Source organism: Chrysoperla carnea, chromosome 5 (genome assembly GCF_905475395.1).
Source record: "Chrysoperla carnea chromosome 5, inChrCarn1.1, whole genome shotgun sequence".
NCBI classification, from domain to species: domain Eukaryota; kingdom Metazoa; phylum Arthropoda; class Insecta; order Neuroptera; family Chrysopidae; genus Chrysoperla; species Chrysoperla carnea.
Genome location: NC_058341.1, coordinates 56,447,178 through 56,462,012, shown reverse-complemented (window position 1 = coordinate 56,462,012; position 14,835 = coordinate 56,447,178). Strand labels below are relative to the sequence as shown.

The following is a 14,835-nucleotide window of genomic DNA, read 5'->3' as shown; positions in this document are numbered from 1 at the left end:
GTCTCTTAGCAGTCGCAAGTTATTACGTCACCACGCTATTTTTCTCTCCTTCTATTTGTACATTTAAATTCTTCATATTTTCTTAGTTTTTGATGTTATCCAAAAATTGATTTCGCACGATGTTTTGGCTCGATTTGGCGACGAACGTTGATCGAAGCAATACAAAATTTTAGGACCCCAGTCTATTGTGTCGTTCATTGTAAACGTGATGGGGTAGCTTCATTTTTTTTAAATGCGTTTTTTTTTAGATACAATTTTAAAAAGATACACTTTTACCATGAACGACCTAATTTTCGTTCAATCATTAATGTTTCACTTGAGGCAAGACACGGGAACTTTTTATTTCCAACCCTCGAATTATTTTACTAATACTTTTCGGTACCTCCCACCTCTTGCAACGAATTTTGTTTTATGAACTTGATCGGCAATTTTAGTTACTATGGGAACAAAAAGAAATCAATAAATTAGTTTCACAACACTGACATTTTTTAGGAGTTTTCGCAAGAAAACGCTCTTTTTGATACAGGCCCGTGTGCCGGAAATATCCAGGGGTGGAGGGGAACTTTTGTTCATCATGTTAGGTCATAAAGTTTTTTTCAAGAACTTTTTATAATATCAAAATGTGATTTAATTTTACATCGCAATGTATATTGTGCGAGGCTAAACAGTTTAGCTGATCTTCAGGCATTGATGATCTAAGGTATGCCTGGGGATGACGCATAGTTGAAAAGGAACGTTCTTGAACAGATAAAACTGTCAGAATGCGAAGCATTTGGTAGACATTTGGAAAAGCATCTTCATTGTAAATACCGAACACTTCGAGTTAATGTTGGACGTCCTGTCCGGCAATGCGCAATGCGTTTTCGCCAGTCTCAAGATAAAAAATCAATGAATGTCAACAAATATTGAAACAGCTTGAACATCTAACCAGTCAGTGGAAATGCGTTCCATAAATGGCTGCATCTACAGGACTATATAGTCAGTTAAATTTATGTGGAGAGTTAAATTTACAACCAAATAGTTAGTATTCTTGAATGCCCGTCTATCTTTCTGAAGCAAATTCTAACTGGATCAAAACACTAACATAAAAACAATAGACTTCTGAGCGAAATATGAAAATACAACAGCTTTTAAAACGTCAGATTTATAACTTTTTCTGATAAAATAATTTTCCTAATATGAATTTGCATAACATTGACTAAAATTTATGATTGCATGTAATCCGACCTATATTGAATTCATTATTTTAGAGATTTAAAAATAGATTTTGGATTTTGTGTATGATTTTGGTGTTTTTATAATTTTTTCAATTATTTATTTTTAGCCATAGATGTCTATACTTCAATTCGTGTTGACATTTTTTTTTCGTTTATTGAACAATGAATGGAAAGAAAACTTTTAAAAGGGCCATTTCAGACAAAAGACCAAATACCGCATAAATAAAAAGACATCATGTTCGATCTTTTATATTTTATAGACATCCGTGAAATTAACTACCCTCTCTTTCGGTGCCATTTCTTTTTTTTTTATTCATACTTGACTTATCGATTTCTTCTTCACCTAAAAGTTCCTATAGGATTCGATAATGAAATTGACTTCATAGTAGAACAATTAAGGAAAGTATAATGGATTTTTTTTTTGAAAATGAGCTAGTTTTATTTCAGCTCGGTTTTTGTGAAATCAACATCATTTTCTCAAGAATTGTCAAGAAAGATCCATGAATACCGATAGCAAAGCTTTGACATGTAGCTGCTATTACTTAGGACAAAACAAATTTTTCTAATTTTAGAAAATCTTTTTATTTCTGTAAACTAAACAAAAATTTCTTGTATTACAAAGTATTCCAAAAGTTAACAACTTTTGTGGATTAAAAAAAGTCTATATAAAATATATTTATATATTATTTTCGATGGATTTTGTCTTTTCACTCAAAATTTTCAATCGTGTGTGATTTTTTAAAAACATTTTTGTGGTGTGTTATAAAGATTAGATCTTTTTGAGTGGGACTGAATTCTATCGTATATATTATATTATTTTTCATTATATAAACTGCACTTGATTGATCTCTTTAGAGTTAATTAAAATTATTAAATTATTAGGATTTATTATTTACGGGGGCTGTTCGATTGCCGAGCAGACAATTTTTTTTTGTATATAAAATAATATTGTTTCTGAAGAAAAATATATAACGTTTTTTTAATCATTTATTGTTTCGATCATTTTCAAAAATTTTTTCGTGGAAAAAGTATTTATTCAATAAAATATTAATAGTAATAATTATATTACTATTAAACGCTGTGCTAAGAAATTTAATTTTAAAAAATTGCTCAAGATATATATGTTCTGTGAAATATGTTTGCCAGATTTATTAGAACAATTTATTGAGAAATTTACACCAAATTTTATTTGGAAAAAGGGTTTTTTAACACGATTCTCACTAAACATGTATCAGATTGTTGAGATTACTTTAAATAATTATTTTGATAGATTGGAGAAATTGCAACAATTTGATGTGTGTTTTCTAATTTTTCCCTTTTGTAAAGTACGAATAAATATGGTAAATTCGCTTTGTTTTTGTGGCATTAAATCCTGAAATACTCGGTTACATATAAATGGTTTTTTGTGAAACAGACACTAATTTTTATTATTTTTTAAAAATGTTGTACAAAAATTTAACCAAAATTTTATTAGCGTTTTATTAAAATTTAAGAGCATTTAATATTAAATTTTCTTTTTCTGTTGTATATGTGCCAAAAAAATTCTTCCTTCTTTTCATTCCAATTCCAAATCCTTTAAAACGTTTCTTTTGGAACATCGGAGTAAGTAGAAATTTCAGCTCACGTAAAACGATAATTTTTTCAACAGTAACCTGGACAATATTTCATCAGAAAGTATAAAATCGATAATAAACAATTGTTCATTTTTTGCACTTTAGAACAGAAAATAAGTCTGAAAATACTATAAAATCTAGGGAAGTGGTGGAGCAGATGCGATTTCAAAAATTCTTGTTCGTACGTGTTTTTAGACTTTCAAAAACATTCTTTATGACTAACTTCTACATTTCTATGAAAAATAATAAAAATAGGGTATTTTTCCCACCGCCATAGTACCCCAAATAGTAACAGTGATTAAAAATTCTTAATTTCGTCTCGGAAATCGTCTCCTGGAGGTTTTTTAGGTCGCTGATCATGAATCCAAGAAAAAACCACCACTAGAAGATACAATGATAAAAATGTTTTGAAAATTTAAATTTCGCCACGGAAACCGACTCTAATTTTCTCATTTTTAACACGCTTTTATTAGCTTCATACGTATGTTAGTATGTAACGGAATCTTTGAACATGATTTTGATTAAATTCAAAACGTCGGATTAACTCGAAATTGGACATACTAAGTTTATTTGATTATCTTGATCAGGATTTTCAGAATAAACGATTTCCATATCTGAAAATATATACATTTATTTGCCCCCTTTTTTTACAATAAATGAGTTTTTTGAATTTATTTCCTACCAAAGAAATTATTTTCTATCTTTTAGTTTAGTTAGTTACAAAAGCGTGTTTTTTAGTTTTTTAAAACTATTATTTATCTATAGTAATGCAGAGTTTATAAGTGATCAATGTTCTTGAAAGTCTAAGGAATACGTATAAACAAGAATTTTTTAAATTGGAGCTATTCTACTGCTTAACTTTTCCAGACTCCAGCTTATTTAGTAGACTACTTAAATATCTCAAACTTAATAACTACGCAAAATTTCGAAAAATTATATCCGTTCTTTCTTGCTAAGTTCTGACAAAATTCGTCATTTAATTCGCTTAACAGTTAACTATAATTGATTACAGGGCATTTATTGTCGAAAAGTCTATATCTTCTTCTTAGTATTTGCGAAAGACGTATTGGTGTATTTCACGATATATTCTGTTTTCAAAATTGAATTATGGTATTAGATATCGTTTTAAAAAATATTGCGTCAAGTAAAAATACCGGCTAAATACATTGGAAAATCCAATGAATGCAATAATAAATAGTATTTTCTGAAAATTCTAGAAACAAATTTTAACGCTTTGTTAAAGCTTCAAGGCATTATTTATAGATGGTACTACTGTTCGTACTGTAATTAATATTCATTTTTATAAAAGTACAATTTTTTAATCAAGTTATATTATTATTAATTTTTATTGAATGAAAATAAAATAATTTTTATACATTTTTCATTAAAAAATTTTCTTCGATTAATTATTAATTTCCCTCCATTTTCTAATTAACTAATTTATGTATTCATATAACGTTTTCAAATTAAAAAAATTTTGCATATTTAAGATTTAATTAGAAAATATTTTCCCAATTTCCTTTTTATAAGGGTAATAAGTTTATATCAATTTCCTGTCTAACATATGGAGATTTTCATTGCATTAAAGAAAAAAAAAAATTTCAATTACTAACGTTATTGATTATTTTCAAAAACGGGCATGTTCAAACTTTATTGAAACATTATCGAACTTTTGTTTTTAATTTTAGGAAAAATATCTTTATGGGTAAGTTAAAAAAGTAAAATAGTTTAAAAAATAGTAGAATTTGAAATAATTTGATGTTTATTTATTTAGAAAATTTGAAAAATATTAGGAACTTATTGTATGCGCGGATAAAAGTTAAACTGATATGTCTCGCCATGTCTGTGTACGAATGCATTTTTCAACGGGCACCTGTTACATTTGCCGGCTGTCAACCATCCAACTCTTCAGTCAACTATTAGCCGGCTTAAACAAAGCATCACCAAACCATACGCTCCAATTATATTTTTGTATAATTAATACAACAAGAAGAAACTTGTTTTTTTATTAAAAAAAAGTAGTGATTTTGTTAAAACTTAATTAAATTAAAAAAAAAAAAATGTCGACCGAAAGTGCTGAAACAGTACCAACAGTTGTTGAAGAAAAAGCAACTCCAGAAAAAGTTGAAAATGGACCAGAAAATGCTACAACCACACCAGAAGCGACGGCACCAGCTGAAGAACCACCAAAAGAAATGCGTGCTGTTGTTCTTACCGGTTTTGGTGGCTTAAAATCTGTTAAGATTTTAAAAAAACCAGAACCAACGCTCAATGAAGGCGAAGTATTAATTCGCGTTAAAGCTTGGTGAGTTGATTTTTATATGCATTTTTCGATAACATATGGTATCAATCGTTAATTATCGCTTAAACCAAATCTTTAGGATAAGTCATTTAACTGATTTTGTTATTTTTAAAAAGTTACATAATTTTCCTTAATAACATTTTTTTAAATGAATCTTTAATTATCGATAAAATGTATCAATCGTGGTGGTTTATCGATTAAATTATAAAACCTTGAGATTATTCTTTTGTTCGTATTTTTTTTGTTTAATTTTTCAAATGGTTATATAATAATATAATTTTTGAAAAACAATTGAGTCTCAATATTCCAATCGTTAATTATTATCGATTACATTAAAATTTTGATTCAGTTTCTTTTTTCATTTTTCTTGTTCTCAAACGACTCTTTTTTTTTTTAATTAATTATGTATCTTAGGGTATCAATCGTTAAAATCGATCGATATTTGATGTAATCTGATTCGATTACATAATTTAATTGATAATTTTATTTTTGTAAATTTTGTTTTTTAGAATAATTACGTAATTTTATTTGTATTTTTTGAAAACATATTTTTTTATACAAGCAAAAAAAATGTTTTTTTTTTTTATAGACCGGATCATTGACCACCGGTTATTTTTTTGTGTTAATAAATTCCGTACATCACTATTATTTCCGGAGTGTTTTTTATTTTAATAACATTTTATTTGAAAAACTAATAAATTTATTTCTGCGCAATAAAAAAATGATGTTCGCTTGTATGGTTTTTTTTTTTTTATATTTGATTCAAATAATGAGGGTTAATTATTGAATCAAAATGAAGCCATTGTAATTTTTTTTTCTTTAAATGTGATTTCAATGCATTTTTAATTACTTAAGTAAGGGTGATTGTTATAATGTCTCGATTCTATAGCTAACGCCCTTCCTTAATTCTTGAATGATTTTATTTTTTGTATTTTTAAAATTACCATATGGAAATGATTCCTTCCCGCATATTCTGAATGTTTTTTTTTCAGAATCAATTTATATTTTTTAATAATGTAATACATGTGTATTTCAAATGATTCAAAAAATCAATTTATTTTAGTTAGTAAAATTTAAAGGCGTAAATAAGGTATAGGGTGGTTGAAAAATTGGGACTACAAGGTAAATTTAAGGGAATTTTATTTGAATTTCATTGATTAATTATATAACAGATATTTTTCTTCCCAGATATTTCTAGAAAAGATTTTTATATTATCAATTTTTTTCAATAACCATATGGAAAGGATTTCCAAATGTTTTTGGAAAATTTTATTAATCAATCTAACTGTACCTTTCAAATGGTAGTATCGATTTCAATGCGATTTTTATTTATTTAAAAATAAAATCGTCGTTTTTCGCTAATGTTTGTTCTTTGTAGGTAGGCTTAGGCTTCATTCGAGCAAGTGGACAGTATATTAAACATATTTATTTAACACAATATTGTATATATCCAGTGCTTCCACCTTAATTATATTTTACATCGATTGCTGTTATTTTTCTTTTTTTTTAATTTGAAATATGACTTAACCGGGACTGTTGTTCTTTTTTAATGAAAATCTGTCTAGACAAATGTGTTTTCTACATTCGTTTAGCGCACTTACATTCAATGCGCCTCCACCTTAATTAATATATTATATATATTGATTGCTTTTTTACGTCTAGAATTTTTAGAATTTCAATTTAATTTAACTGATTTTGAAAATTAATTTTAATTTTATTTCTGGAGAAAATGCCTATTGTTTCATCATAAATGTTAAAACTGGAGTTCATTTGTTTAATTAATATTATTAAGGACTAGTCGGCCCATCAGGAATTCCACAGTGCGGCAGCATTCGTGGCTTAAAACAGGCTAGAGAAATAATATATGTGATACAAAATATCAACAATAATTTATTTTCTTTTTATTGTGTATGGGCAATTTTATTATAGATACTAGCAATAACCCAACCGCTTCGCTGGATGGCCTCACTTATCCGATCACTACTCCACTCGAAATATATGTTGTCTTTTATTATGAAACCAAATTATTTTTAAATTGTAGCATATGTGTTGTTCTGATTTATATTTTATATTATTTTCGAAACTGTCCAGCGGACACCTGCTAAATCTTAACAGATTTACATCTTCCTAAAATAAAATGTAACTTAAATCACAAGCACTTAGGAGTCAACTTCGATGCAAAATCACCCCCAAAATAATTTTCGACCCCTTTTAACCTCGTTAGACGATGAGTTTCAACAAAATACGAAACACTTCTTCCATCAATTCTGTTAAAGATTTTTTATGCAAAATTTAAGTTATTTTTATGCAAGTAGATTGGACTAAGGAATCACGTTGTCCCATAAAAACGTCGCCCCCGTTTTTTACACCCTTAGGGATAGAATTTCGGAAACTTCTTTCTCATCGGATGCCTACGTCGTACAAAGAATACACCGTCCAAGTTTCACGTCTCTACATTCAGCGGCTTAGGCTGTGAGTTGATCCGTCAGTCAGTCACCTTGAGTTTATTTTTCGTCATTAGCCAGCATAATAAGCTTTAAAATGAGGGGAAAATCATGGAATTTGATATAATAAAGAGAAATTTGAGGTCTTTATTCCTCAAGAAGACCTCGCGGACCCAGAAAAAAACAGTCTAGAAAAATAATATATATATTATATTAAGCTGGAGATTGTTCCAACTTTGCTACAAATTTTTTTTTTTAAATCTTAACGATATATTTTTTTTTTTTAGAAAATTGTACTAGTTTTTAGTTTTTAAAGGAAATTCAAGTTCAAATATATTTTCACGTGAGTTTCAGATGATTGAACAACTACTATTATTTTTTTTTATCTTTAAAAGTAGATTTTCCAAGAAAAACATATTTAGGAAATGTGTTTTTTCTTTTATATTCAAAGAAAATTGGGGGAGAAAATGTATGAAAATAAAAACATGAAAGTTTTTTTTATATTAAAATTGACATAGAATTCTACTTTAATTTTGAATGAAGTTTATTTTGCGGTTTTTGATAAGCCCTTGCGAATATTATTAATGCAAGGAAACAAAATCTTATCACTTTAAAAGCTGGATGTGTAGGAGGGTTTTAAATATTTACATACTTTTTAAATAATAATTTTCAAATTTTCTCATTGAATATTTTTCATTTAAATATAATTTTCAAATTTGAACACTCACTTAATTCACAAAAACAGATGTTTTTTTTTTAGATAATTGCATTTTCTTTATTATTTTCCGAATCCATTTTGAGTATGATGAACAAGTTATTAATAATGTTAGATAACAGTGTTTGCTTTTCTGTATCGATTTTAATTATTATTTTTTTAATGTACAGTAAAACCTCGTTTTAATGTACAGTAAAACCTACTACTTGTGATTCTGAGTACATCCAACCTTTGAAAAGTTTTTTGGTTGAGGAAAGCAAAACAAAATAATATAACCCACTTATTTTCCTAACTAGATGGATAGTTCTTAAGATAACGTTGAATTAACACACTCCCATTTAACACACTGTTTTTACGCCGGAAATTCTATCTGGAAAAATCCAATTTATTGTCCAAAAAACTTTAGAGTGGCTTTAATCTGTACCAATTCCTGAAAAATCACGGAAAGATATAACGGAAAATTGGAGAATACCGAATAATTTTTGATTTCTTAGGTCCTGAATTCTTCTATTTAGCCATTAAATTTCGCTCTAGATAGATCTTTTGTTATTTAATTATAATATTATTTGTAGTTTTGTAGCTCCAACGTGTCGGAGATTCTTGGATCTAATAATATCCGATCAATATCTGACTTAATGGGGTTTTACTGTAATATCATACCGTGTTCCATTCAAAGGGTAATTAGATTTTATTCTATCAGTAATTGAATTTAGTTCGAAAATAATCGAGATTGTTATTTTTCCTCCAATATTTTTATTGAAAATCAAAGGAGCCATGATGAATGTAGACTAATAATAATTTAGAATATCTTAATAATTCGAATTTCGGATAATTTTAAGCAAACATTAGAAATATGTTAATTTTTAGTTTTTTAAATAATTAGTGCGGTAAATGGTCGCTTGCCCTCACTTCGAAATCAGTGCAGAAAGAATTATATTACTTAACTTGTATCAATCGACTGGACCTACCAGCGTTACACAATCATTGAAGGGGCTGTCACAGGAGAAAGGAGAAGGAAATGATGTAGCACTGCTGCTCTACTTAAACAGCTCCAATTTTTTCATGGAATACTTGTCGAGGATGGACCAACCCTCTCTTCAGTAAACAATTAACTCTATAATCTTAGAGTGCCCCACCCCAAGGTAGCCACTCCAACCTAATGTAACCTGCATGAGTTAAAACTATTTTTAACTTCTCTAAATCCTCTGTGGCTACTTTCGGCGTACCGTTCCTGCATCAGATTATATTAAACATAAATACATAGTATAAAGCAAAGTCGTTTTTTGCTGCCTGTCTTTATATTCCTATGTATGCTTAGATTTTTAAAATAACTTTTAAACAACGGATTTTGGTGCGGTTAGAGATTAAACGAAATTGTGAACAAAAGGAGAGTAAGTGAGGGTGTATGAAGAGAAGGTTATGACACAATAATCTTTGTATTTAAAATTAAAGTTGCCCAGCGAAGCGGGTAGTTCACAACTAGTTAAATATACAAGGTGTTTAGCTGAGTTGGCAACATATGGAAAACTTTTTTATTCAAAGGTTTACGAAAAAAAGTTATTCTTTATAAAAAGCTCTGCTTTCAAAAATATTAACAATCAGCTATTCACTTTTGACATCGAATATAAAGTCCACAAATTGAAAAAGTTCGATAGAAATGTGAATGGTCGTTTAGAAATGTAGACAATTTAGAACAGATAATAAGGGAACCGGTTCACGAAATCACTCCCGAGATATGTAGGAGTGTATTAAAACAATTTTGTAATAAAACAATTACATGTGTGGAACGTGAAGGTGGATACGTTGAGGCAAAAACGAACCGAAGATAACTGTTTTTAATGTATGAAAAATAAATTTTCTGTATTAATTATTTTGTTATAAATGTTTCAAGTTAGCAAATAAACATTTTAAGTATGATGATTGGATATTTTGCTAACAGATTACGTGTTTTATAAGTAAGATTTGCAAATTTTAATTTAAAATTGAAGTGGTCAAAACATCCCTTTCGTTAACAATTCATTCCTTAACGGATATTTTCAGTTTGTTTTTGCCTCAACGCATCCACCTTCGTATTCCATACATGTAATTGATATTTTACAAATTTCTTTAAGGAGGGTGACTCGCCAGTAATAGAAAAAATAAATTAGTAGATAATGATCCGAATTTTTAGTATGTTTTAGTTAACGAAATATATTATTGTATAAAACATAAATTTGGGTATCTTACCGATCAATTAAGAGAGTTTTTATTAATTCAAAATACACTAAATAACATAACCATCCTCATAACAGGTTATGTTATTTAGTGTATTTTTAATTAATGAATTCCTCTCTTAATTGATCGGTAAGATACCCAAATTTTTGTTTTATACAATAATATATTTCGTTAACTATAACATACTAAAAATTCGGATCATTATCTACTAATTTATTTTTTTCTATTACTGGCGAGTCACTCTCCTTAAATACACTACTAAATATCTCAGGAGTGATTTCTTGACAATTTTCCCTTATTATCTGTTCAAAATGGTCTACATTTCTAAACGGGCACTAACATTCTTATCGAACTTTCCCAATTTGTGAACACCCTGTATATTCTATGTCAAAAGTGACCAGCTGAATGTTAATATTTTTGAAAATAGAGCTTTTTATAAAGAATAAATTTTTTTCGTAATCCTAATAAAAAAAAATTCCATATGCAGCCAACTTAGCTAGACACCCTGTATATTGAAGACACTGTATCAATTCTTTTGAGTCGAACGACTTAAAAACACGTGCTGTACTACATGTTATGAAGTTATGAATAATCCAATTTAATGTGTAATCCACATTTAAAATGATGTATTTCAAATCATGTATTCAAAAACCATTTCAATTCAGTTCATTTAGCTATTATTACTAAACAATATGTATATTGTATAACTTTTTATGAGCATGACTATGCTTCTTATTTGTATGTATTTTCAAAAAAACAATTTCTTTAATTGTTTTCAATTAAAAACGATTAAAAATATATTTTTTTTTTAAATACCATTAAAAATTTGGTGATGTTCTATTTACAAAAGTACAAAGAAAGTAATTGTTTTTTGGTGTTATTTTTGGAAATAAAATACTTTTAACCGCATATTAAATTTCATGATAACTGAGATGATGGATTTGATGGAATATTAGTGGTTTATTTGTTTGTAATAAGGGTCTTAAATATGAACTTTCTTTAAGAGTAATAAAACCACTTGGAAAGACACCAAGTGTATCATTTAAAGTATTAAAGTAAGTCAGTACGAAATGGCACTGTTCTATCGAAAATAGTTTTGCATAAAGAATACTACAGAATCGTAAGGGAAAATGGCTCTCGGTAATATTTTCTAAACCTTTGAGAAATAGTATTTTTTGAAGTTTAAAACTGTTCACGGCCTTAAATCTCCAAAATGCTTAATAAAAGAATTATCGCAATTGCCTTTCGAGACATGTAAATCTCCCAAACCCTCCTGAAAAACAATTAATTACTTGGAGGCAGAAATAGCTCCTGGTGAAAGGTGCCATTAGAAGCAAATAAAACTGGAGATTTTATCGAAGCCTGTGACAATAAAGAAGCTCGCAGTTTTCCAGCCCTAATTTCTACATGTTCTTGTATTTTTCTATTTGCCCCGACTTTACAGATTCTGTACAAATGACAAGAATCAAAGTTTCTTCATAAAAAGACTACGGCAATAGCCTTCCTAGCGCCTAGACATGTAGATCTCCTGAACTTTCTTGAAGAACAATTAGTCACCTGGAGGCAGAAATAGCTCCTGCTCAAAGGTGCCGTTAGAAGTAAATAAAACTGGAAATATTGTCGAGGCCTGTGACAATGAAGAAGCTTCCTGTTTCCAGCCCTGATTTCTACAAGTTTTGCAGATTTCTATTCGCTGCCCTGACTTGTACAGATTCTGTACAAATGGCACAGAAATAAAAGATTATTCATCTTCAAAACACGCTTCTGCATTGGATTTAGGGTCTTCCACGATTCCTAAGTTGTGAACATATATTTAGATGGATGAAATCCTGTCGAAAAATCCAGTATCCTTTTTCTGTTTTTCGTGAAATACCAATAATGAGGATTGGTATTTCACGTTGCTAAAGAGGAACGAGGCTCTTCAAAAGAGTGCCTTGGTACCCCGATTAATCTAGTCATGTAATTCATTGTCAGACAATTTTTTACTCCATTCATAGACATTAAGAGCTCAAACCGTTTCGATATATTATCGAAATTTGCTCCAATGTAACTTTTCGTTGTATAAACCTGCCCGAGAGAGGAAAAGCTTCATCTATACTGGGCATATAACCCTCTGGTTCACATAAAATTCCGGGACCTGGCATCTAGTAAAAGTGATTGGCTCTACTCAATATAGTTTTATAATAAGTATCTCTTACCTATGCAACCTACGACCGACCCCAAAAGATCGATTAAGTCATTATAAATAAAATCACGATCGGAGTCAGAATCGGAGATAAAAAACAGCACGATAATTGATAATAATAATTCTCAATAGCTAGAACAAAACGTCTTTCGAATGTTTTCGACATATCAATGCAATTTCACACTGAACTACTCAGTCACTTTTTGAGTGATACCGAGTGTTTTGTTTGTAGTTACTTCAAACAAAAAACTCAGTCATTTATATAAATCTAATTAAATTATTGCAGCTTTTATTTTTCCATTTATTTCAAATAAAACAAAGGATCTTTATTTTTCTTTATTTTTATTTTTTTTATAATTTGTTATTTTTGTTTAATAAAATGAAGTAATTATTATTATTATTTTATAACGAGATAAAAAAAGTTGATAAATTCTCTATGTACTTCTTGTACAGGGTGGCTTTCATCAAATATTTGAAGGATAACAGCCTAGAAAAATTTGTAGCAGATATTGGGAAGACGCAGAAATTAGACAACACCTCATAACTTTTGACCGAGGAATAATTCGACTATAAGATAATATAGGGTTTCTAGCGGTCCTTGAAAACCTAGAAATGTTCTTGGTTTTTAATTTTGCCCTGGAAAATCTGGAAATATTCTTGTTTTTTTCTCCCCTATTCAAAACAGGTACATATTTCAGCCCCTTCCTTCCGAGATACAAGCAAGTAAATAGTCTTAACCTGGCTTCATCTTACTACTTGGACTTACTAAAAAAACGGGTTATTCGAACATTTTCGTGTGCACTACTGCAATCCTCCTGTGGAGGATGGGGTCGTAGATTTCAAACTTATTGATTCTTTTTATTAAGGGAGGAGGACATTCTGTACCGTATAATATGTATGTTAATATTGCCTGTTATTTTAATTATACATAAATATGACTCTATTAATACATTTTAATTACATTGAGATTATACAAAAAAATATAAGTTATTTTATAGAAAGATTAATTATTATGTAGAAAAAAAATGACTACTTCGTAGGATTATATGATTTATTAGGAATTTTATCCATACTAACTGTTGCAAATTTTTACGAGATGGCTAAATAAATGCCATTATTAATGATCTACATTAATTTTTATTATTTAAATCGGGCAATCAACCAATTGATTGCCTATTGAGAAAATCTAAAGTAGGTCCAAATATTTTAATACTTCGTTGTTGGATGATAATATTGATAGTTATAGGATATTGTATAAAAATGCACCATATATAGGAGCTACAATAAAAATAATTAAGTACTCCACAGAGTCTTTACAGGAAAAGAATATGGCATGGCTCTCGGTAAAAACGAAAATTTAGAAAATATTAGTTCTTGAAGAGAAGCTCAGAGGTTCTTGGTTTTCGGGATATTTTTACCTAAAAGTTGTGAAGAGCATGTTTTTGTTGAAAAACTGGAACATGAAATAGAATACTTGTTCGTATACAGAGTGGACCATTTTATTCTATTATGGCTAACAGTTTTGTAGTTCGACTTAGTTCTCGGGATTGCTTTAATAGTCAATTTATATCCTAAAAGGTAAAAGAATAACATTTTAAATTAGAAAGTTGATCCTCATAAAAAAAACTAATAGTTTTTATTTAATACATTTTTTTTGAAAATCTTTAGCTTTCGGAAAAATATATCATTATTGCATTTAATCGAAAAAAAACACGCTAGCTAAAAATGCTTAAGCCAAAAGTTATCAAAGGTAATAAAGAATATTCGCCATGACCTGAAATTCTAATTTCAAGGTCATTTGACCTTGATCTTCAACTAATCTTGAAAATTTACCTGGTCTTAAAAGTAATTAACCCAGACGAAAAATCTTGTCCTTGATAACTTTTGTATAAAAAATGTTTTAAAGCTGGCGTATTTTCTTTCGATTAAATGCAATAATTACATATTTTTAAGTTGCATTTCCTCCGAAAGCTAACAATTTTCAAAAAAATGTCTGAATTAAAAAAATATTAGTTATTTTTTTAAGATCAACGTTCTAATTTTAAGTGTTATTAAATCAATTACCTTTTAGGATCTAAATTGACTATTAAAGCAACCCATAGAACTAGGTCCAATATAATGTCAGAACATGATATACCCCATCAA

At 28.8% G+C, this 14,835-nt stretch overlaps 1 protein-coding gene across 1 annotated transcript in view; it reads left to right on the top strand.

Moving 5' to 3' along the window:
* The first annotated feature begins 4,693 nt into the window (after positions 1-4,693).
* LOC123301473 (synaptic vesicle membrane protein VAT-1 homolog-like) overlaps positions 4,694-14,835 on the top strand; it is a 74,378-nt gene continuing 64,236 nt past the window's right edge. The window contains exon 1 of the mRNA XM_044884213.1: positions 4,694-5,135. Within this exon, the coding sequence (XP_044740148.1) occupies positions 4,891-5,135 (245 nt within the window). The 5' untranslated portion in view covers positions 4,694-4,890. The remainder of the gene's footprint in view (positions 5,136-14,835) is intronic.